Genomic DNA, 24,540 nt, shown 5'->3' on the forward strand with positions numbered 1-24,540 from the left:
TGCAGAATTTGGGGCTTTGAAATATTTTCTTTGCAAAAATAAACCACATTTTATTTTCTAGATATGAATTGAATCTTACTGTCCTAACATGATAGATTTACATTCACAAAACTTAAGTTGCTATTCCATTTCATAGAAGAAAATCTAAAAGCTTTTTGTATTTGTAGAATCTGGGTGTATCTTAGTAAAATCAGTAATTAGTAATTAAAAACAGTACCAGAAACAGACCTATAGCATAGCAAAGCTTTGATTTAGAAATTCTGTAGCTAGAAAAATTGTCTTTGAGAGATTCAGAAATTATAATGATATTATGACATTCATTCCTTCCAGTAATTGTTGCCAGTCCTTGTGCTTGGTGACAGATACCTGTACTGAGTTTTCTGCTTGCTGAAGAGTGTGAAGAAGTTTGTAATGAAGTACTAGTGCCTCTTAACTCTTTGGACTGGCTGTGTGTGGTGTGCACACAGAGATGCAGTGGCAGTCACCTAACCTGTTGCTGTTCCGTGTGCCCTTCCCTCAGCTGCTGGGCTACAGCGAGAAGCCGGTGAACCTGCAGATGTTCATCGGCACGGCCGACGATCGCTACCTGCGGCCCCACGCCTTCTACCAGGTGCACCGCATCACCGGCAAGACCGTGGCCACCGCCAGCCAGGAGATCATCATTGCCAGCACCAAAGTGTTGGAAATTCCTCTTCTTCCTGAAAATAATATGTCAGCCAGGTACACCACAGCATGAGTCAACCATTTGCTTGCTATGTGTAGTTTATATTTTCTTTGTTCGTGCAAAGGTGAAAGAAAAGTCTTGTAAAATTAGCGTATCTTCCACAAATCTGGGTCATGATGAAGAGATAAATCTCTTAAAGCAAGCCAGTGTAAGAATGGTAAAGGAGCAGAGAGGCAGGGAAGCTCTCGTGCAAATGTGGTGTATGATTGAAGTTGTGTGTCTCATATGAGTAATTGACCACTGTGTGGAATAGCAGCTGGGATTTGATGGGTACACTTTGTTGTTCTCTAGTCCTTCCTAAACTGGAACTAAATAGTGGTCTCTTACTCCTTGTAAATGACATTTACCATGGTAAATAACTCACTTTGCAATGTGCAAGAACAAATAATCTTTTGAAGGTTCAAAAAAGGAGCAGCTGGACATTTACAAGACAAAATGTTTCACCAGTACTTGCTGCTGTTTCTGCACTAAGCGTTCTTTCAATCACAGACATTTAAAATAACCCTCAAAATACCATAATGTGGGAAAAAATAGAACAGCTTCATTCTTTAACAAAAGGAAGGCTTTCAGAGTGAACTTTGGCAGTAGTTTGATTGGTTTTCTTCCATTTCTCTTGTGGTCCATCTGTCCATCCTCTCCTATCTCCAGTATCGATTGTGCTGGTATTTTGAAACTGCGCAATTCAGACATAGAGCTCCGGAAAGGAGAGACAGATATTGGAAGAAAGAACACCAGAGTGCGCCTTGTGTTCCGAGTTCACATCCCACAGCCCAGCGGAAAAGTCTTGTCTCTGCAGACTGCTTCCATACCTGTTGAATGCTGTAAGATTGCTCTAACTCTACATCTTTTATACCCATGGTTTCTGCATGTGTCGGTAGTAGTGTCATTCTGACAATATTTATTGCCAGAATTATATATAGAAATTGTGTAAAAAGCTTTGTGTGTAAAGAGCTCAGTTACCAAAAGTTAATGTGTGTTTAAGTAAAGATGGTACTTGCCAAGGGACAGCTTGGAGATTTAGAGGAAAAACCTCTAAAAAAGGAAAAAGGGTTTGGACTTTAACCCGAGTGCAGTCACACAGCAGTAGTGCCTGTGCATGAGCAGAGGCAGCTGATGCATCTCAGTGAAAATATTCATTCTAGAGCTGATACCATTTCATTGATAGGAGTCTGTACCATGATTTTCCCTATACAGTAATATCTAGTGAACAGTTGAACTTCTTGAGAGTTGATTTGTTAAATACTGGCACTAGGGAATAAAGGCATGACCTCAATCTGAATTTCCCCTAGAATTTGTTTTGTCCCAAAACTACTAAAGTAATTTTTAATCCAGTACTCCTGAACTAAAAATTGAATTTGCTGTAATAGTAGAGACTGTTGGCATTCATGTCTTCTTGATGTTTCTTTTCTGTAATTATGTAATTTCAAAATAATTTTAAAAGCAAAGATAAATCCTAGACAAATATGATTTCTGTATGTAAACAGATGGTCATTTTAGTTTCATCCCAGATTCTTCAAGTTAGAATTGTAAAATAAATGTCATTATGATTAAAATTGTGAATAGTAATTATTCCCTTAATATATCTAAAGCTCAGCGATCTGCGCAAGAACTTCCTCAGATTGAGAAGTACAGCATCAACAGCTGCTCAGTAAATGGAGGCCATGAAATGGTGGTGACAGGATCTAATTTTCTTCCAGAATCCAAAATTATATTTTTTGAAAAAGGACAAGGTAAATATTGTCTCGCTGTTTTTTTTTCAAACCAAGCTCAGTACCTGGGTTTGATTTTAAGAGATAAGGATGTTTTAAAAGGAGAAAAAAAGTCCTGAGTAGTAATTGGAAAGTTCATTTGGGACCTGCTCTGTGTGCTGGTTGGCAGTTATTAATGAAGTAGTACTTCTAGTTCAGGAAGAGACAGGGTAACTAACTTGGAATGTGTGTATTTGAAAGATGCTGTTAACAGATCATACCATGTATTTGCTCCTTCTTATTATAAGAAAATGAAAAAGTGAAAATGGGATCTAATTGAAATGTAGTATTTGGCATTGATACCATGTTACATCTGATTTAATCAATGCATAGGAACTGACTCCTTAGCTAATGAAATATATGCTAGCTAGAAAGCAATAAAACATAAAATCTGAACAGCTTAAATTATGATTTTGGTGACTTAAATGTCTTGATTTGAAGTTTCATGAAAACAGTAGCAAAAGCAATTATTAAAAATAAAAATTTGCAAATCTAGTCCAATTCTTCTACATCTTATTATCTCCATATATATGTAAATAAGAGTGGTGTTATTTTTATTAGCAAATACAAGAGTACGTAACTGTGTGTTTTGCCGCACAAGCTGAGCACCTCTGGCAGAAGCAGAGCTGCTGCTGTGGTTCCCTGGACCAGCAGGCAGTGGCGGAGGAGCAGTGCTGGCTGCAGGGCGTGGCTGGTGCCAGGTCAGAGGCAGGGAGGCTGCCCGGGCACTGCGGGCACCGCGGGCACCGCGACCCGGGCAGGGCACCGCGGGCACCGCGGGCACCGCGACCCGGGCAGGGCACCGCGGGCACCGCGACCCGGGCAGGGCACCGCGGGCACCGCGGGCACCGCGACCCGGGCAGGGCACCGCGGGCACCGCGACCCGGGCAGGGCACCGCGGGCACCGCGGTTATCGCTGCTGCTGCTGCTGCTGCTGACTCAGCCTCAGGCACAAGTGGCAGCAGCAGTTTCAGCAGCCTTCAGAAAGGTTTCAGGAACGCGAGGGGAGAACCCTTGTGTGCACCCCCCTGCAGCTCAGTCTGCACACTGGGGTGCAGTGCACAGTCCTGCACAACAGGACTGCAGTGGCTGCAGTGTTGAAACCCCTAAAGCATCTCTGTACTTAGTTTACAGCGTGTGTCTGTCAGTTTAACAGCCTCTTTATGACTCAAAATAAATCCAGTTTTATATTAAGTATTTAAATATTTTAAGATGAATTATTAAAGTGTTAAGAAATTGGTTTTTACTTGAATTATTTGTAAATTTCTCTCAACAGATGGACGACCTCAGTGGGAGGTAGAAGGGAAAATAATTAGGGAAAAGTGTCAAGGGGTGAGAAAGAATTTTTCTTATTTTAGAAAGCATTTTTTTTATGTGAAGATTTATATTTTCATTGTTGTTCTGAAATTTAGACTTCATTTATTAAAGTAAGTAGATCACTGACTAATTCAGACAGACAATTGGAGACTTCTAAATTGTCTTAACACTATAAAGTAGCCATTAAGAGGATGCTTTGAAGGAACTGGAAATAGTATGCTTGTTGTGAAAGCAATGAAAAAAGAACTTGAAAATTAAAAAGCGGAAACTTAAGATAATTTTGCTAACGTGACAAATTATTTCCAGTGCATTAAAATTTCCTTTAAAAGCTTAATGATCCAAAATGCAGTTTTTGAACTGCAAGAAGGTTTTTTGTGCTCTGGCAGATAAACAAAGCATCCTTTAGATGATATGTCTATTTAATTAAAGCATTATCTTCAGAGCATTTGTGTTTAAAAGAAAATAAAATTCTCCAAATAAAAGTTTGCCCATAGTACTGTTTTACTATGTAATGTGCATGAATTTGAAGTTTGCCAATTTCAAAATATTAGAGTGCTTTAGTTTTACCATAAGTGTTTCAGGTTTTGTGTAATTAACAATTTCATTTGCATTTAATGTGTAAAACTTCTTTATTTCAACATTCCTATAGGCAAACATCATACTTGAAGTTCCTCCATACCATAACAAAACCATCACAGCTGCAGTTCAGGTGCAGTTTTATCTCTGCAATGGCAAGAGGAAAAAAAGCCAGTCCCAGCGTTTTACTTACACACCAGGTATCAAATGAAAAATACAAAAGTGGCATTTTATTTTGTTTTTTTAAAGTGGATGTACAAAAATACTCTGGACAGTCTTGTTCCTTTGACAGGTACATAGGATTAGCTTTGAACTCTTTGTAAAACAGTTACTAAAGCATGTCTAATTAAAAAGCTGAAATACAGAGTAATAAGCTCCAGTTCTGTAACTACAGCTAGTTATTTCTTCATTACACTTTCTACACAATAATTTTTGCATTCTACTTTTCTTTGAGAATGATGATGAATCTCAGAAGCTGCTCTTTAACCCTCATGGTGACATAGTGGATAGTGAGATCATAGAAGAACAGATTTTGCATTTTTTTTCCACTCTCAAATGTCAAAAAAGAAAAACAACCCCAGGTTTTAGATACAAAGGTGGTCAAATTATTTTTTCCCCCCACTCTGGACACATTGCAGCTTACTGAGGCAAATCAGCTTGTAACTCAGCCAGAAGTACGACCAGGACATGTTAACTGCAGATGTAGTCAAACAGCCTATTCCCTCCCACTTGGTGTGAGGAAGAACTTACAGCAGATGTGCAGTGCCTGCTCCTTTCCTGCTTCTTGCTTTATTTTAGCTGTTTTATTTTGGTACCCATTTGGAGCAGTCAGAATTCCCAGGGTACCAGGGGTGGTGGGGACCCTTTGGTGCTGCTTGGAGCACTTGGAAGTCAGATATCTGAAGGAGTCTTTAAAGTTGGATACAGATCTGAATATAAACTTCTTTAAACTTCTGTATATGCTGACAAAGCCAACTGCATTAGTTAACAGAATTTTAAATAGTCTGTTCTCACTTGTTGTGCTCTAAAATTACCTGCTTTTTAAATTTAGGCAGTATTACCGAGGTGTCTGGTATGCCAAGTGCACATTAAGTGTGTTATCAGATTTCTGTGGTATTTGTCAACTGTTTTTCAAGAATATCAGCTCCTAAGATAGTTACACATCTATATTTTTGTTTGAAATATCTCTATTTAAATTATTTAAATGGTGGAAAGAAATAATGACAGTTATTACTTAAATAAGAAGCAAGCTGAATTGTAACTGTAGCTGTTATTACACAAGCACTTAAAACACTCTATATGTATTACAGTTCATTTGACTGTAGTATTTAGTCAACTGTTTTTTATAAAGTAGTAAATGACATTTAAGTGTTAACATTTTTCTACTAGTACTTAAGATCACTATCTTGTTGTGAGCCTACCAGTAGTTTAAAAAAAAATAAACCTGTAACTGAAAGTGTGTCGGTTTGTAGCTCTTTCAAGAACAGTTGCTGCCATCGCTGAAACTGGGGGATGTGCTTATGGAGCTGGTGTAACTGAACTTGGTGCACTACTCAGGCTAGGGTGTGGGTTTCCAAAGTTCAGCTGTCCTTGTGGTCAGAGGCTAAGGAAGGCCTGTAGCCTGCTAAAAATTTCCTTCACTATTTCCTAGTGTGTGATACTGAGCTCACATCTGCCTGTTTTCAGTGGAGCCCAGCAGCAGCTCCCCCCTTCTGGTGAGGAGAACGTCCTTCAGATGAGCTAGACTTTCTCTGGCTGGGTTGCAATGTCTTTAAAATCATACATTGCATAGGGAGATACTTGCCCTGAAATACCTGCTGGGAGAGTTGTTCTGGCTTTGGAGGGTTGATGTAGCAGGCACAGAAAGGTGAAGGCAGAGCAGAAGGAGGGAAGCAATGACACTGACAGTGCTAGTGTGGTTGTTAAACAGCAGTTGGTGTGTATTTGCCACAGGGTACAGATGGGCTGGAATTGTAAAACTCTTTTACTTTTTCTAGTTATAATGAAGCAAGAGCACAGAGATGAGGTGGATTTGTCTGCTGTTCCGTCCCTGGCCCTGCCGCACGCGGGCAGCGTCCAGGGCCTGCACTCAATGCGAGCCCAGCTGCCGTCGCCGGAGCAAGGGCACCCCCACGACAGTTTGCTGTCTACGTCACCCAGGAGCCTCGTGTGTCCCATTCAGCCACCCTACACGGCCATGGTGACCTCGGCAGTGCCACACCTGCCACATATGCAGGGTAGAAACCTCAGTCCAAGTGAAGAGTGTCACGTTTTGCCTCCTGCTGTGGTTCAGTCTTTTCAGGTAACATCAGCACCTCCTGTGAGGCCTTCTTACCAGCCTATGCAGCCTAGCGACGTGTACAACGGACAGCCCGGTCTTCCCATGAACTCTGCCTCCGGCCAAGGATTCGATTCGATTTCATTTCCGCAGGACACGGCTGTACCTCATTTGATAAATCTCAGCTGCCAAGCTCTACCACCGGTGCAGTTCCATTCTTCAAATCCAGGTTCTGTGCCAGCATCAAGCCCAGCAGGACACGCCCTGGCACACGCAGCTCATTCGGGACAGTCGTCCGCTCACCTGCCATCGATGGGATTCCACTGCCCGGGTGCCGGGCAGGGCTCCCTCCCCTCCGCCATGAGCCGCTCCCTCGGCCAGGCCTCTCCGCAGCTGCAGCAGGTCCCGTACCACTCTCCAAACCCAGCGGCCGCTTCCTCCCCGTCCCCGACGGCTTCCCACCCGCTGGGCCCCGCGCCGCTGTCCGGCCCCTCTTCCCCCCAGCTCCAGCCTCTGCCTTACCAATCTCCGAGCTCAGGACCCGCCGCGTCGCCGCCGCCCGCCGCCCGCTCGGGGCAGCACTCGCCGCAGGCCGCCAGCCCCGCGCTGCCCGCCCTGGGCACCGTGTCACCCCTGGGGCCCCACCCCGTGTGTGACTCCTCTCCCTTTGCACCCGAGGGGGCAGCCGTTCACATCAAACCAGAGCCTGAAGACCGGGAACTGAATTTTCAAACCATAGGACTCCAAGACATCACTCTAGATGATGGTAAGTGGATGTAATATTGCAATACTGGGGTTATAATGGGCGTTAAACTACAAAGTGGGTATGGAAGGGTAGTTTTGTTTATAACACACTGCTCATCACAGAAGGAAATTTATATCATTAGAATCAAGTCATATATTTGTGTCCAAAGCAACAACTTGTTTAATTGTATCAGCTGTTAATTTTTTAGTTATATAATTCAAGCATTTTACTCTGATTTGGCCATGGATTTTGGTTTTGTTGTAAAACAAGGCTTGAGGATCAACTCTTACACACTGACACTTTATATTCAAGAAAGTAATTTGAAGTCTTTTCTGATTGTGTCATTGATATGTTTCAGTAAAACTCATAATACGATACCTGAGTTGCATAGAGGTAGTGTGGGGTCTTGTTTCTTGGAGTTGTCCCAGTTTTGAAGGGCAGGCTGGTGTTTTGATAATATATCACATGCATTTTGGCACTGTCTTGGTCTCCACACAGACATTCTGTAGATACCTGTCATCATTCAGCACCTCTGCTCACAGTGGCTATTTGCTTTCTCCACTCTTGACTACCTTTTTAAGAAGTTCACTTGTTTAACATAAACAGAACAAGGACATGATAAGGCTAAAGGCCAGACTATAAAGGACTGTACTGTAAATATTTGGACATTTTTGAAATTTAGTTATTAATTAAATCGTTATTTGTAATATTTTCCAACCAAGTAAAAAGAGAAAAATATCAGATCCTAAACATCAGACTATTTGAGATGTAGATGCAAAGAAATTTAAAGAATATGTCATGCTAATAAAGGCTGGAAGAACAGAAGGCCTGGCCTTAAAAGTTGCGTAAAATGTGTTAGGTTTTGATTGAGGGAATCATGCCAGGGTCTCTTTTCTAAAGTAGCCATAAATTTTGTGGTTTGGGGTTTTTTTAGGCATCGATAGTAATTACTTAATTGCATCAGCAGTAGAATAAAGACTTAAGTGTAGGCCATCTGTTAAGAATCTGTGTCAGTCCCAACTCCCTGCATAAAAGGAGATTTGCTATTGTTACCTCCAGACAGTAGTAATAAAATATAGTAAGAAATGCCTTTAAAGACATGGCATAGGAGGAAGCAAACAAGAGAAACCAGTCTAGTTGAGCTTTCAGTTCAATGGCCACCTTAATTAAACAAAGCTCTCTTTTTAGAAACACTGTTTATCAATCAACTTAAGTTTATGTAGAAAGGAAGGAAGAGACTGATTCTGTCAAGGACTTGCTGAGGGGAGAAAAGCAAGGCTTTATGAAACAGCATGCTGCAAAAAAATAGCATTTTATACTTCTATATAGAGTAGTGAGAAAGAAATCTAATACTTCAAGGATTGTCAGGTTAGAATCTTCCTTTTTCTCATCCTTCTTCTCTCCACAGCCACAAAAAAAAAAAAAAAAAAAAAGTAGAAACAAATCAAATATAACTGAATACTGTAGTTCAGAGTGTTCACAAAGTAAGCAGAAGTGTTTAGCACTTACGAACATCTTGGCAGTTTGTTTATAATTGTTCAGAAATGAAAATGTATGCTCAGTAAAAAAGTTTTTTTTTCTCTATGTCACAAGTATTTGTTGTTTGATACTATTTCCTTTGCTTAGCGCTGAAAGTAGTGCCTTGTTCCTGTGCTGACAAAGCCATGCAACCACAGGAGAAGCTTTCGGAGCCCCCCTGAAAGCGTGGCCACTTGCTGATGGTTTAGAGTACAAAGAACATGGGAGTCAAATGGTCACAGCTTAATTAACTTCTTTTTTTTAGTGATTGTTGTAGACAATTAAAGAAGCTCTGATTAAACATACTTCATGTATGGAAAATTGAACATGGATTTAAATGCTAGCTTGCCCTTGGCAGCAGCACTGGGTTTGTGAGCAGATTCCTGCCTTTCCCTTCCGTGTTGCTGCTGTGCGCTGATTTCCTGGGGCTTGGGATTGGGGCTTGTTTGCATTTCCAATCTGCAAATACAAATCAGATGTCGAGCATGAAACCTGCTGTTCCAAAAGTCTGGAAGGGCACAGTGACAAGAAGCAAAGCTGCTCGGTTCTCTCGACATGAGTGAATACTTCCTCTGCTTAATCAGCTTTAAGGGAAAAAAAAAAACATGTTTAGACAAGAACTCTTTTTTCAATAATTTATCTGACATATTACTCTGGTTTAAAAAAATAATTCTAAAATTTTTTTCATATGTAATTGAATTTTAGTTTCTGTACAAATATTGCCAAGCACAAATAGTAAATAGGCTATTGTACAATGATGTTATAACAATTAAAGAAAAGAATCCAAACATAATTGCATACATAAAATGAGTGTTGATACAATATGTTCTCCAAACTAATGCATCAAACCTGAAAGCTCTACTTAGTTGGAAAATAGGTTTTTGAGGGTTACCAATTAAGGTAAATAAACCTCTCAAAATAAAACACTAAGGCAAAGCCAGTTGAAAATTCTTTAAATCATGTCTGGATTACTGGCCTTAAATATTTAAATCAGTAGTCTTAAAATAAACAAAAAACTCTGAGAGCATAAATTATTTTCTTTCTTTTAAGTAATGTATACTTTTTCAAAATTAAAATAGTATCTATTTCTTTGCCAAGAAAATAAAATATTTCAAGAAATATTTTACAAAATTTCAGTGTAGTATGGAAGTGCTACCCCATGAAAAAGTAAATCCCAGAATTACTGTGTAGTTGAGAGAATTTGCTTTAAAATTCTTAAAAACAAAATCCAATTTTAAACCCCACAAAACTGCAAAACCCCTACCCCATCTCCAGATGTGGCTGTGTGGATAATAGTTACATAAATTCATTTAAGTAAGACCCCTAGAAACTACTTATACTGCCTCTTCAGCCAACATTCAGGTGTTTTCTTAAAAACACACCAAACCCCCCTTCAAATCACTGCATAATACAGAACTACAAAGCTGCTTCATCCATCAGTGCTCAAGTCCAGAGCATCTGGATTAGTCTTGATCCAGCATCTCCTGGAAAGTGTAACACATTTGCAGCTTCCCGGCAAAGTCCAGGGTGTTTGTCAGTGACCAGATGGAGAATCTTCAGAGATGTTTTATTCCTTTGCCCTTTACCTGGGCTCTGTTCACTGTGACTGGACACAGGTTGCACAATGGAAAGGCAGATCCTGCCCATGTGTCTGACAAAGGACTTTCCTTCCTTTCCTTCCTGCTGCTTTTCTTTTCCCCCCGTACTGAACTTTGTGTGACTCTTCATTGTCTTGTTTTTCAGGAGGACCATGTTCATATACTTAGGCTTTTCTTATCTCCACCTTGAATTTGCTTTTATGCTTTGTTTCCCCTCTTCCCATTTTTGCATTGTACAGGGAACACCTTCTAATTCACTTGAAACAATTCAAATTACATTATAAAAATATTTTAATCATAACACAATTTCAAAGTAGTATTGTATGCTACTACTTCAAAACTATTCTGAAAAGGTTCTCTTTTATGCTTAGGTTTTTGCAGTACTCAGGCTGCACAAGCTCAGAAACTTTTGGGCTGGAACTAAGTAAAAGCAGCTTCTAGCACTTTTATTTGTCCCGACTTTTTCTATCCCTCGGTGTGTTGGAGCTTTTTTCCTTTAGCATCTTTCAGCAAGTCAGCCCTCTGGCCAGCACCTCAGGTAATAGCTGAAGTGGCAGAAAACAGGCAGCTGGTCATTTCTGGCCTTTCCCATATCCATCATCCATACTGGGCTTTGCTGCACACCCATCTAATAAAGTTTCTACCCCACTTGAAAGAAAAGCTACTCAAAGTTAGACTTAGTCTGATTATATGATGAGGCCTAATTAATCCATCCCCTCTGTTTTTAAAAAGTGCTCCTAATGTCGTGGTTTAAAACTGTTCCAATACTGTTGATCTCAAATTTAATCTTTTGTGATTTGCAGTTTAGGAAGGAATTGACCTTGGATTTCATGGCTTTCTACAGTGATGAGATTTCTAACACGTACACCTGTATTTAACCATTTTTAAGGTATTGTTTGGCTGTATTCAGCAATCAGAATGACCTTCTACTAATCCTATTACATTTTATTACTCATTGCATCTCCATTACATAAAGCTGGAGATTAGAAAATCCAGTATGTGCATTTACTATAAATCATAACTAGAAATCCCCTAAGCACTTTGTGTATATAAAGCAATAAGGCTGCTTTTTCAGACACATTCCATGTAGAACTCTAAGCTGTTAGCATTCATTCATTTTAATAGTTCTTGATAACTCTCTAGCTTATAAATTCTCTTGCTGAGAAGCTCAGATTATTCTGATCTTGGCTAGAAGACTTGTTTATGTTTGCAAGCAGCTTTTTAACTGTAGCTTCAGCTTAATTTCTGGAGAATCAAAGTGGTGAGTGATGAGAAAGTATTGGAGAAGGACTATACTTTGTATTTCTGTCTATATTTAAAACTTACTCATTAACAGATCAGTGTTGATTAATTAATGCAGCATCCTGACATTGGCGGTCTGCAGAAGCACAGAAAGTACTGAATGCTGGAGTCTGGAGGAGAGCAGCCCAAACTTGGGATGTACATCTCAAATCCAAGGTGTTTTTATTGTCTCCTGAGTACAGAGCACAGTGTTGCACCTTGCAGTGTGCCTAGCAAGGCCAAGTACTGCAATCTACACTGTGCCTCAACTGTCACAACAATCCTGCACTTAAAGGCATTCTGAAAACTCTACCAGTATAAACTGTTTACTAAAGTTGTGTTCAAACTCCTCCTTTCTTAGCATTCTGATTATTAAATCTGTGTTGTCAAGTAGAGTGAGACAGTAGTAAAAAGTAGTCCTGCAATGAGATGTTGAGGTGATAAGGCAGAACCTGAAATGTATTGAAAGAGAATGGAAATCTACTTTGAGAAATGTATGTTCTGAAGAAAATGAAGATCCAGACCAAGCAGTAGTCTAAAAGCTGAAGGGTGGAGCAGTGAGCAAAGGTGAAATGTTTTGCATCAGGGGTTGTCATCAGTTAAAGGGTGTTTTGACCATATCTTCTAGGGGATTCACTCACTCACTGTGTCCATAAAATCTGGGTCAGTGAGGCATCCCAAGAAGACCAGTTACAGATTTCTAATGTGTAAAAATGTCAGCTAAATCCTCAGGTGTCTGTGGCCAGCTCTCCCTGGGAGTGCCACAGAACATCTTGTAACTAATGCAAAGTAAATTCAACTGTCTCACCACTTCAAAAAGATTCCCATTCAAGAATTAGAAGAGTTTAGAGACTTCTTCCATCAGTGCAGGTGGCACTTCTGCACCAAGGTGGCTGCTGGCAATCGCAGCAGAACTGGAAGGAGCTCAGTGCACTTTGTGACCCTGGAAGAAATCCACACAGACACTTCAGCACCACTTTCTAATGCACGTGTCCTCTAGAGCCAAGGCTTTTGTGCTGAATTCTGTGTCAGACTCAGCTCTCTTCTTGTGTGAGAGAAAAGGTAAACATGACTGCAATGAGCTGGTTTCATCAGGATACAGAAATGCAGAATGTGACAGCAAAGCCAAGCCATGGGCAGGGTATTTGTAACTGTAGCAGGGAATTGCAGAGCTGGTGCTATGATTCTACAGGCACATTTAGTTTTTCTGTACATAATGTGCACAGGAAAGCTATACTCCAACATTACATACAGTTAATTGAAAAAATATAAATAGTACTGCTTAATGAAGTTGGCATTTAACCTGAAATTACTGAAAGTAAGCCTGGCCTATGGCTTGGAATGTTGACTTGCAATGCAACCTGCCTTTTCTGTGGTAGTTTGCCACAGCAGCCACGGCCTGACGTGTGACAGGTTTGGTCTCAGAGCAGCACAACCTGCTGGCTGCTCCAGCATGGACAGCTGAGGGTTAATTAGAGCCTGGCAGCTTCTTCTGTTTTGTTAGGGAAAGTTGACTTGCTGGTCGTGTGGAGTCAGACCCAGGCTATATATTGCACTAAGCAATGTGATGTAGTTACAGAGATTCTTCACATAAATTCAGCTGGTAGAGTTCTGCCTGGAGCTGACAGAAGAAGGTGTATGTCCCAGGAAACGTATGCTAAAGTCTGTCCACAGTTTTCCTTGAGGTTTGCTGATCCTTGTTACCTCTGTCAGGAGAACAATTCACTCACCTGTTCTCTAAAACACATAATTTGTATCAAATTTCTTTTTGCGAAGCATATTAAAAAAACTCCACTCTGCTACTCACTGAAGCAGCACTGCAGACAATCATGCTTTCTAGAGTATTTTAGGAGATTTACTCTTCTAAAATCAGTATATCTTCTAGGTTATGTCCCACAGCCTGCACATCCTGCTGCAGTTCAGCAGCAGTAAAGGATACACAGGCTAAACTTTTAATCACGTAGTGCTACAAAAACAGAAGTTAATTGACTCCTGTAGGAAGAGATCCTGAAAACCAAAGGGGATGACTCCAGGAGCTCTTTGGTCTGTCTCTATCCATAACAGAACTCTAATTTTAAGTTGACTTCCTGCTTTGATCCAAACTGGGTGCTCATAATTGAGGGTTTAAAGCTTTTCTTAAGCTTTCTTTCCTTAAGGACACAGTCAGAACAGTGAGGTCATTCAGAAAAGTATGAATTTTTAGTCAATTAAAGAGATCTACTGGGTGTCATTTTTCTTGATTTTTGTTTCAACTTCATATTTTTCATTTTGCCTTTATATTCTTTGGGTACAGAATGTATTTTAATAGTGCTTAAGGTAGTAAAAAGCTTTCTCAAATGTTTAGGGTATTACATAGTATAAAGGCATTTTTAATAATTTTTAATGTATATTTTTCTAGTACCTCAAGTTCTCCCTAATGTATGTGTGTGTAGAACAAAATCTTTCTGCTGTATCACACAGTTGAAAAGGCTGTTGTTTTATGTCCCAGGTTTCCCAAACAAGAAGCAGTGTGTGCCCGAGGGCAGTGCATGCTCTGTTCCAGAAGGTGCTGGCTGGAGATGCTGTGTGTGCTATGCATGGCACAATTTATTAGGGATTGATAAAAGCCAACGCTCACCACTGTCAGTAGCTTTGGTAGTGCATGCAAGAACCTCAGGATCTTGCTAAGTATGAAACTAATTAGAAAAATTGCTCAGAAACATATTTCCCTGCCAGAGTGACATATAATCCTTACTGTATAAGCTGGGCTGTCTTAATGGTGCAGAGGCTGTTGCTTCATGAGCTAATGAACTCCACTGTTTTCTCTGGAGGCTTTTTGGCAGTGTTTGTTGTCCGCTCTTTTGAAAGCTTCACCTTTCTAAAGAGGGTTGTTGGCACAGTTAATTTGTTTCCTCACCAGGCAGTTTCCTGCCCATCTCCCTGGATTCATTAGATCTTTATTTAAATATTCCTTTCTTGCTGTTTTTACCATAATTGATGGAGGGAAATGATCTCTTCTTATCTCCTATTATTTGACAAGAATTTGTCCTTAATTTACTCCTTTCCTTCACAATGGCAGCAGACATTTTCATTGAAACCCAGATAATGCTTTCCACTTCCCATTTAAACACGTGTAACTTTACACTTTGAACAATTAAGCATAAGAAGTCACCCAAAGAGGTAATTCGAGCTGCTTGAATTACAGAAGGACGTAAGAGTAGATTCCTTTGTTCTCCCAGGAGTCATCCCTAAGCAGGGCTTAGATACCATGCTGGCAAAACAAGTGTGTGCCTCTATCCAGAACGTACAAATTAGTCAGGGTCCAGAGTAATTTTCTTAATTGTGTTAAAGCCTAGTTGACTAAATTTGCAACCCTGTCTTGGGCAAGGAAAAAAACCAAATCCAACCCTGTTGTAAGTTCTGTCTAGCCACTGATCACCACTAAATAAACACAGACTTATTGGTTAAAATAATGAATAGACTATTTGACATTGATTTTTCCCCCAGAAAAAACAGTTCCCTGAAAAGCAGCTCTGCAGTACCTGCAGAGTTTCTCACGTGGCCCAAGTCTGAGGGAGCACTTGGTGTTCTGCCACTGACCTGTGGTGGCCCTGCTGCAGAGCCGTGCCTTGGGCAGGGTGTGCAGTGGGCAGCGAGGGGAGCCAGCAGCTGTGAGCAGCAGCAGCTCCCTGGGCTTGGGGGAGAGGGAAAACGGCACTAAAGGTTCTGTTCACTAGGACTCTTCTCTTTTGCCTACCCTGGAGTTGCTGTCAAGGGCCACAAGTACTTCTAATTTGACCACAGTAAGTAAAGCAAAGTGAAAAAACTGAAGGAGGAATGTTCTAAACTCAAATACTTAAATCAGATTTAAGTAATATAAATTCATAATGATACAACTATGCAGACATCCAAAAAAATAACCATTACCTTTATGGCTCTGACTGCTAAATGAAAGTAATTATACAAGTAAATATACAGGTGATACTGTTTTTAACAGGCACTCTGATAACTTATAAATAGTTACTTATGTCACATACACCATGTTTGTGAATGAAATGGGGTATTTAAATTTAGTGCTATTAAAAGAAAAATGAAAATCACTTCCTGGTTGAGTGAACTGTAACTTCTTGGTTTAGTCCAGTCAGTAGTTATGTCTGTCTTCTTCTCTGACACAGACAGTTTTATCTCTGACCTGGAATACCAGCCATCAGGTTCAACAGAGAAATGGACTCAACATTCAGCACTCATGTCCAACTCCTTTGTGGAAAATCTAGAGGGTGAGTCTGCTTACTGAAATGCTTCAATGTTTGGAATTGGAGCACAAAGGAAAGGGGAAAGTGTTGTAAGAGTTTTAAGGGCTGCAAGTGAAAAGCACTTGTAATACGGAAGTATTGCTATAACTGGACACCTGTGTATTCTGAAATAGTTGGAAAATTAGCATTTGTGAACCAGGTGTACACTCATTCAGTAATAACCTCCACTCAAGGTATACAGAGCTGCCACAGAACTTCCTGAGTGCTGTAGGATCTAGTAAAACAGCAGAAGTGGATATGAAAATCTTAAGCCAAATACAGGCAAGGTAGAAAAGTGGCCAGTTCAGTTAACTGAGAAATTTGGAATGTTTCTCTTGTTCAAAAAGATGAAGCAATGTCAATTTAAATAGATGGAATGCAGTGGCATTCACCACCAGTGAGAGTATTGGGAATACAGGTGCATAACTAGATTTAGAGTTGAATGTGCACTGTTATCGGGTAAGAATATCCGGAATTATTATTTCTGCTTCTTTATTTCACATGTAAGCATGATAATTAGGCCCTATGACTCTTCTAAATCCTAATGATATTAAAAATTGTTGCATGGTCTATTGGTCTTGTTTGTGTTTAGACTTTAGTGGTTTTCACTTTATTACAAACATGCCTAAAATGCCAAAGAACTATACTGTCCTTTTTCTTTCAATACATGTACATATACATTATAACCACTTATAACATGTTCTACTTTCTCTGTAGATTTTTAAAGGTTAATAACTGTAAATGTACAGTAGATTTGGTAATGGTGAAGTAACAAAGCTCTTCATAAAATTTTTACATAATTACTATATAGACTGATCCTAAGTTTGCTTATGAAACTAAAGTGAACCACACTGGTCTTTTGCCAGCTTTCAAGAAACTTAATTCTGCTTTCCTTACCTATCAAAATGTTATTAGTAAGGTAAGTAGCTCCTCTTTGGAATGGCAAAACCAGGGAAAGGACTGCACACCAAGCTGACATTCCTATGTATTGAAACAGCAAATCAATTACTAAGATATAAGTTGTAGTTTAGATTATTTCAGTGTTCTACACTATATCCTGTACAATTCAGAATCTGGTAGGTTCGGAATAATTGTTGAAGAGCAGGAGTTATTGAAAAATGTAAATTCAGGCTAATAATAAAATAACCCTCAAATACCAGTTTCCCAACTGAAAAATAAAACATAGACTGCCAACCCCCAAATTTAGGCCTATGAAATGTACACTGACAAGTCCCTTTTATAAAGGGCACACAAACAGAAAGCCAGACCCAGACAGAAACACATTTACACACAAGTGTTGCCATTTGGCAAATGCAATTGAGAAACATGGTATTTTAAAAAATTCAAATAATGGGTATTTTATGTATTTGGCACAATGTAGTGTGGTATAATACGAGAGATAGGATTACAGAGGAAAGTAGGATGGCTTTGTACCTTGAAGAATGCTGATCGTCAAATCAGACAATTTAACTGTATCCACTGCCAGTACAGAATTCTTACAGAGCCAATTCTCAGACTTAAATTAGGAAGAGTACAGCTTCTAAATTATACTGCTAAAGAGGAAATCAACTATGACTGTAGTGTGCTGCAGGAGATCAGAGCATTTACAGGAAATAACTAATGGAATACTTGAGTCATTCTTTATAGAAGGGGTAAATGAGATGACGGCTTCAGCGAGTACCAAACATGAGGAGAACCCACATGAGGAAATATCTCTTTATTTGGTTGAAAGGAGTGTACAAAAGCTTCTTAAATCTTGTTTTGTGGCAGTTTCAGCATCACAGGCTGTGATAAGCTTGAAAAGACAAACTGTAGAAAAAAATCAAGCTTATGAAAATATAATAGGTGGTCAAAAGGGTCACATAGTTGAAGCAGTCTGCAGATTATTTATGAAGGTTCATAAGTGTGCAAATATTCTACTGTGAGAGAGACTACAAGCTGCTTCCAAATGCAGAAATCAGAAAAGAACATAAAAGTTATGAAGTTGAAAAGGAAATGTGACCAACAGAAGACAAATCAGTTATTCAGTTAAAATTAGGTAAGTGATGTTAGAAAGTTTTGTGTATTGATGTTGACAATTGAGGAACTAGAGATTCTTGTGCCCAGAGTCCTTTGAAAAAGAGACGTGTTGCGGGACCTGTCTCAATGTAAGGTGTCAGTAAAAGGGTTTCAGAGCAGTGACAGTGACAATTGTCCTCAAGTAGATGGCATGCCAGACAGCAGCTCTGGAAGGGTAAGCAGCTGTAATGTGGAGCCTGGGTAAATGTGACACTGCTGCTGCTCAGCTCTTCCGAAGTGTGAAAACCAAAAACTGTCCAGCAACCTCTACAGCAAGATCTTGTGATTATAGACAACCAGGTAGTTAAATTGGAATTAGAGTAAGGGACAAAATAAAACCTGCACTCATCAATACAGTGTTAACTATTCTCATTTAAAGGTGTCTTGAATTCAAAATGAGAACTATGAGAACTTGCTCAGTAGTGTTAAAAGTAGTCTTGAAAGGGTGAATAAATGCTAGAAATGTCTAGGGAACAGCAGAGAAAAAGAAAATGCTACTCCTTAGACCTATTTTGTGGCCACATTTTGTCTCTGATGCCACAAAGGAATTAGATTAATGCTTGCATGTTGTTGGATCTGCTAGAACTCTGCAGCCAGAAAAAGGAATGAGGAGAAAATGCCAAATATAATAAAATTGGTGGGGGGCACGGAAAAGGTACTGGAAGATAGTTCCTGGGAAAGAAACCAGTGACCACCAAGTAATCCTGGGGCAAGTTCAGCACATCTAAAAAGCATTGCTACTGCTATAGGGAGTTAAGCTTTGCAATCTGCTGTCACAGAATGTTGCAGTTGACAGAATTTTGCACAGACCTTAGAAGATCCCAGGGCAAAAAATCCAAATAGGAACATTTGGTGCAAAAGATACTGTCTCTAGCTCAGGATTTTCCTGGGAAAAACACACTTTGGAGGCTGGTGGAACACCCTGGGGAAGCACTCTTGTATCTTGCACCAGTCTCTGCTCTTGCCCATTGCAGCCCTAGTGGTCTGTAATCTGAACTGGTTTGACTGAAGTTCTCCATGGAGGTTTTCAGGAAGTATTTTTGACTTAGAAAAACCTAAAATGCTCAGTAACTGCCAATAAAGATACTTGCTGGTCCTGGAGAAAGTAGATTAGTGGCTTCCTGCAAGGAAAAAGAGGTTACTTGCGTTATTCCCTGAAAGGCCTGTAGGTTCAGGAATTTCCTTTTCTTATATTCTTATTAAAAATGCATATACTTAGATATATTTCTGTTTTCCTTTGTGCTCCAGTACAAAATATTTGCCTTTTAGCACAATGAGAGCAATTCAGAAGCATGTTAGTTTCTGTTTGGCATTTGATTAAAAAAGATAATGCCTTTACTTTTGGTATTAGAACTTCAAACACCTTAAAAACACCTTAAGAGAGCTTGTTACTCTAAATTCATAGTTTGGGAGCTTAATTTATACAAAACATTTAGGAATTTATTATTAGAAGCACCAGCTTCTAATGATGATGTAGCTTCATAACACAAGGGCTTTGTTCTGTTCAACGTGGTCACTTTCTGTAGGTGGGAATTTGTCCAGAGGAATTCCTGCAGAGGGGTTGGTCAGTGCTGGAACAGCTGATGAGATCAGCACCCATAGCTCTGGATGTCACTCACTGCACAAATGGCTGAGCTGTTCAACCTAATATCTTAAAACTCTGGACAGCAAATTGCAAAGTTAGAAGAGCTCATCCTGAGCAGTCTGGCTGTCAGGCTGTGGCTTTGTCAGCTGTCCAGCACGAGCCTTCAGTGACCAGAGGCAAAGCCCTTGGCCTCGGGGGCAGGGGGGGCTCGGTGCTCCAGCTGCTTCCACTTGTGCAGTGATCAGGGACTGGAAACAGGCAAACAGAGCACAGTGGGAAATGAAAACCATGGGAGGAGCCCAGTCAAACAGTGAGCGGTTGCTCTTTTTTTACAGCTTATTTTACAGCAGATCCAAAAGGGCTACTTCTACTCTGTTCTACCCATATTGATGTTAGGATGCTGCTTCATATTTTGCAATTTTTAATTTTGTAGGCTGGAGCCTCTATCTAGCATTTGGTGCTTTCTCAGTGCAGTGTGTTGCTCCTTTTTTGATGCAGCACAGAGAGGGAAAAGCTTTGCAATGCAATATTGCAGTATCACCAGTATTGACAAGGCCAATCTAATCTGTCTGTAGCATATTTTCTCTTTACCAACTTAACTTCTGTTCTGCACAATCTATTTTTAACTGTTAGTATAAATTTGCCAGCCAGCTTACAGTCTAGATAAATACTAAATGAGGAAAAGGTGAAACTATTGCAAATAAAGTAACAGCTGAAATTCTGAAATCTGGGAAAACTGCCAAAGAGGTCAACTACATAGAGAAGAGTTGTTAAAATTATTTCCATTTCAGAGCCTGATATTAAAAAAAGAGAGAAAAAACATTTTAAAAACCCTGCTGTATCACATTTTGAGCTGTGCCATATCTGACAAGTTTTCAAAGTGCAGTTATCACTGTTATATGGAGGAATATGCCATGTGTGTACACAGGGTAGGGTGTGCACCCCTCTCTTTTTTCGTCTGCTCCAGCTGTCATTTCAGGATTTTTGACCTGGACTGTTAGCACAGAAAACACTTTGTAACATTTTTTATGTCATCCACTCAGCTGACAGTGATCATGCAGAATGATTTTAAGTATCAGTAGATACCAAATGATTGCTAAATACTAGCAAAGCCTCTTTAGTGATTCAGTGTGTAAGACATTTCTGGTTTCTCCTGACTTGAGGAGGGACTAGAAGTCCAGGTTATGGGATCAGCAGTCAACACCTGGAACCACAGGTACCAAACAGGCAAGGACTTAACTGGAAAAGGCAGTGGACTGAAAAGTCAAGGTCCTACTTGCACAACTGTCCACCTAAAGTCTAATGAAATTGGCTCTCTCCAAAGAGGCAGCAAAAGTATGAACTACAAAACAGACATGAACCTGGCAGACAGAGCACAGAGAACATGAAAACCATCCTGTAGATCTGTAATGCAGAATCCCAAACAAGCCCTGCAAACTTGTACTGAAGAAAGGAAATGGTATCAAGACAAGGAGGTTTAACCATGCCATGCATGCTGCTTTCCCACTGTCTAGTTGCTAATGGGATGGTTCTTAAAGTTAAGCAAAAGGGAATATGAAATCTTTCTAGATATATTTTTAGGACAGAGTATCCCCTGCAGCCCATAGTCAAAAGTAGGAGAGGTAGGATAAGGTGTTTTTTTAAAAGTAAAGAAATATTCTTTTGTTTGTAAAGCATCAGCAGTAGAGCCTGAACTTGTCCTTTCTCAAAATTGTTGAAAATTGTTCCTCTCCCAATTTGTCACCTGAAAATCTTGAGTTTTACTAGGCAGTATTGTAGAAAACTTGTATTTATGTGCATTAAGTTTTCAGTTTTAATAACAGACTGCTGCATATTGTGTGCTTGCCCCTCATTGGAAGAAGGTGACACATCATGCATTCAATACTGACCTCTGGGTTTCTCTTTTAGTCTTTAATACAAAAAGGAAAATGTTGTATGATTTCACTTTCAGCCTTGTACATTTTTATACAGGATTTTATCTCTTACTGACTACATGATTTACATTTTAAACTGCTTTAATTTATACCAATCCCCATCAGAAAGACAAGTTCTGATAATGCTGGTATTATATTAATATGTGCCATGAAAGATTAGAGACTGATCTGAGCTGCAGCCTTCTGCAGGTTCTCCTTTCTTTGAAGCCTTTATTTTTACCCTCATCTGTACCTCATCTAAACGAAAAGTCTTCTGGAGTCTGCAGTCTCCCCCTGGTCCATTTGTTGGGTACAGAGTTCCAGACAGCTGAAAAAGACATTCCTGGAAAGTACAAAATAGAAAGATGTGTTAGGTGGGAGGCCAAGGTCTGTGTAAAAACACCTTGGCCAGACACAGCAGGAAAAGCATTTTTGGCCTTTTCTTGAGGCCTGCAAGGTGCTCTGGCAGAACACTGATTTACATACTTATTTTGAAAAAAGCACACTGGTTGGTTTTATAATTAGCAATTACAAAGTCACTGTGACAAGTAAGATTCCTCCACTAGAATTCTTTGTTGGAATGAAGACATGATCCTGCATTTGCCTAAGAAATGGTAGGTGTTTCTAATGGAAATCCATGTAAGCCAGAAAAATCTGTATTCACCACATGCTAAAAGTATTGAAAAAAAAACCCCACTGAGCTACAAAACAGCTTTTTATAAATAAATCAGTGATTATTTAGAACAAAGCAACATAAACTAACCTGTAGCTTTAATGTTCTACATAATGACTTCTGCAGAAGTTTGGCAAATAAAACCCCATGTGAGGAGCTATTGTCTTCAGAGTAATGTGTTTTAAGGAGAATGCAGTGCCAATGGCTACGTGCTGCTCAGGTGAATACCTCTGCCTGTGGGAACTACAAAACATGCAGGACAGACCAGTTTGTGCTGATGGTGCTAGTACAGATACAGATCAGCCATCAAAACTTAAGGGAAGTAACTAATAATTTCAAAATACTGAACTTGAAAATGTTATTTTTAGTGTTCCTATTGTAGCACTTAAAAAGTTTTAGCAGTACTGAACAGCTGGAACACTCAATTTGCACAAAGCTACTGTTCAGTAGATAAGAGCTGTTAGAGGTCCTTAGAGCAAGCTAATGAATGCTCTGACAGAAGCTGGTGGAGTTTCTGTCTTACGAATAATCTTATGGTCTTATGATTAATCATCTATAATTTGTTTTAAAAATAAAAAGTCATGGGGTTTTTTAGTAGTTTACTTCTGTATTGTGTTGGCCTAATAAAAATACTTGGGAAAGTATTCAGTCACACAAGTTCCATTGTCATCATGTAGTTAAGTTCATCAAATTACAGGGTTTTTGAAGCCAGATGAATTGCAAATCTTGTAATGCTTGAGGGAATTGGCTTTTCCACGGTGTGTGTGATCTGTTAGAACCCTTGGGTTCAATCCCATGTGTGTAACAAGCTGTCCTTGCACTCCTGAGGAGAAAACCATTGCAGTGATGGATTGGTGGAAAACAAACACCTCCTGCATTACAAGCAGGGCTGTGCAGGGGGTGCTTATAACCCTTTCCTGAGTGACTTTAAAGAATAGAGGCACAACCTCTTTTCAGAGCTGAATTTTCTAAGTTACATGGACTTCAGCATATTCACCATATTAATACATTTTCTTTCAGAACACTATGGATCCTACTGCCATGAAGGGCAATGCTCAGGCTGTTCAGTGCTATAAACTCAAAGAGCAATTTCCACCACCTGTAGATTGGTTTTGTTGTGCTTCTACCAGACAGGAATGGTTGGTAGGAAACTAAATCCTGCTATGGAAAATTAAGGAAGCATTAAAAAAGGTAGTGAAGTGCATCAACACTGTTCTGCAAAATTGCCCAATGGAGAACAAAGTATCAGAAGCCTGGATTCCAAATCTGTTGCAGAACAAAACATTCTAAACATAGAAATGGTCCTTAGTCAACAAAAGGATCCATTAAATGCCTGTTTATAGAAGGTCCAAGCAAACTCATGCCAGTGATTAAGGAAAAACCTCTATAATTCAGCCTATTCAAAGTCTTGCTAAGAAAGAGACATTATAACCTACTGCCCATTCAATAATAGGAATCAACAGGACTCATTGCCTCTACCAATGAAATAATAATTTAGATTGTGGTTATAGTCCAATATTTTTCTAAAATTGTCATTATTGTTTAATGTGATATTTTTCATGTCCATGTAGAATGTTATTCAGTTGTCTTTGATAACATTACTAAGGTCTGTTTTTATAAAGTAGACATTTCTATCACTGCTTTTGCACTTAACCTTTAAAATGGTAATTTTTATCATCTTCTAACCTCAATTGTCCAGCATTTAATTACATAGGATTTAAAGTTATTGTAATTTCCAAGATTATAATTTCTTAATAGCCTAGGTTAACTTTATCGCATTCATGGAGGTGTCCCTCATTTTTAAATAGTGCAAATTGATTTTAAGCTTTGCTGAAGTTGACACACATGGATACACAAACTGGCCTGTATATTGGTCCATCCTTAATCTTCACTGTAGAGAAATTGACTGGTAAGATTTAGCTACTGTGGTTTCAGATATGCAAGTCTTCAGAAAACTGGCCCAATTAATAGGCATGTAGTGTTTAAAAAGAATATTCTCTTAACCTGAACCCAAGTTCTTAGGAAGTTCTGTAAGTAGCCTGAAAGAGCCAGGAGTTGCTAGAGTTATTTGTTGCACCTGTCACAGTCTTGAACAGAAGGAGTTTTGTGGGGAAATCTCAATAAACCTGAACTGTGCTGTGCCTTTCACTTACCTGTGTGTCATAAATGCTCATGTGCTTATTTTCTTCAAGGGGCTTACGGAATCTCCAGCATGGATTATGGCAGGATGTTTTTCCTCCCTTGCTTAACTGTTG

The 24,540-nt window shown here is 39.5% G+C and overlaps 1 protein-coding gene across 2 annotated transcripts in view; it reads left to right on the plus strand.

Annotated features, from left to right (window-relative positions):
- NFATC3 (nuclear factor of activated T cells 3) overlaps positions 1-24,540 on the plus strand; it is a 63,302-nt gene that overhangs the window by 35,147 nt on the left and 3,615 nt on the right. The window contains exons 4-10 of one of the 2 annotated variants that reach the window (XM_031505817.2): positions 521-720; positions 1,373-1,545; positions 2,314-2,454; positions 3,749-3,804; positions 4,439-4,565; positions 6,363-7,409; positions 15,940-16,041. In XM_031505817.2, coding sequence (XP_031361677.2) covers positions 521-720; positions 1,373-1,545; positions 2,314-2,454; positions 3,749-3,804; positions 4,439-4,565; positions 6,363-7,409; positions 15,940-16,041 — 1,846 coding nt within the window. The remainder of the gene's footprint in view (positions 1-520; positions 721-1,372; positions 1,546-2,313; positions 2,455-3,748; positions 3,805-4,438; positions 4,566-6,362; positions 7,410-15,939; positions 16,042-24,540) is intronic. The other variant, XM_031505818.2, reaches the window with a different exon arrangement.

The sequence above is a fragment of the Lonchura striata genome, chromosome 13 (assembly GCF_046129695.1).
Source record: "Lonchura striata isolate bLonStr1 chromosome 13, bLonStr1.mat, whole genome shotgun sequence".
NCBI lineage: Eukaryota > Metazoa > Chordata > Aves > Passeriformes > Estrildidae > Lonchura > Lonchura striata.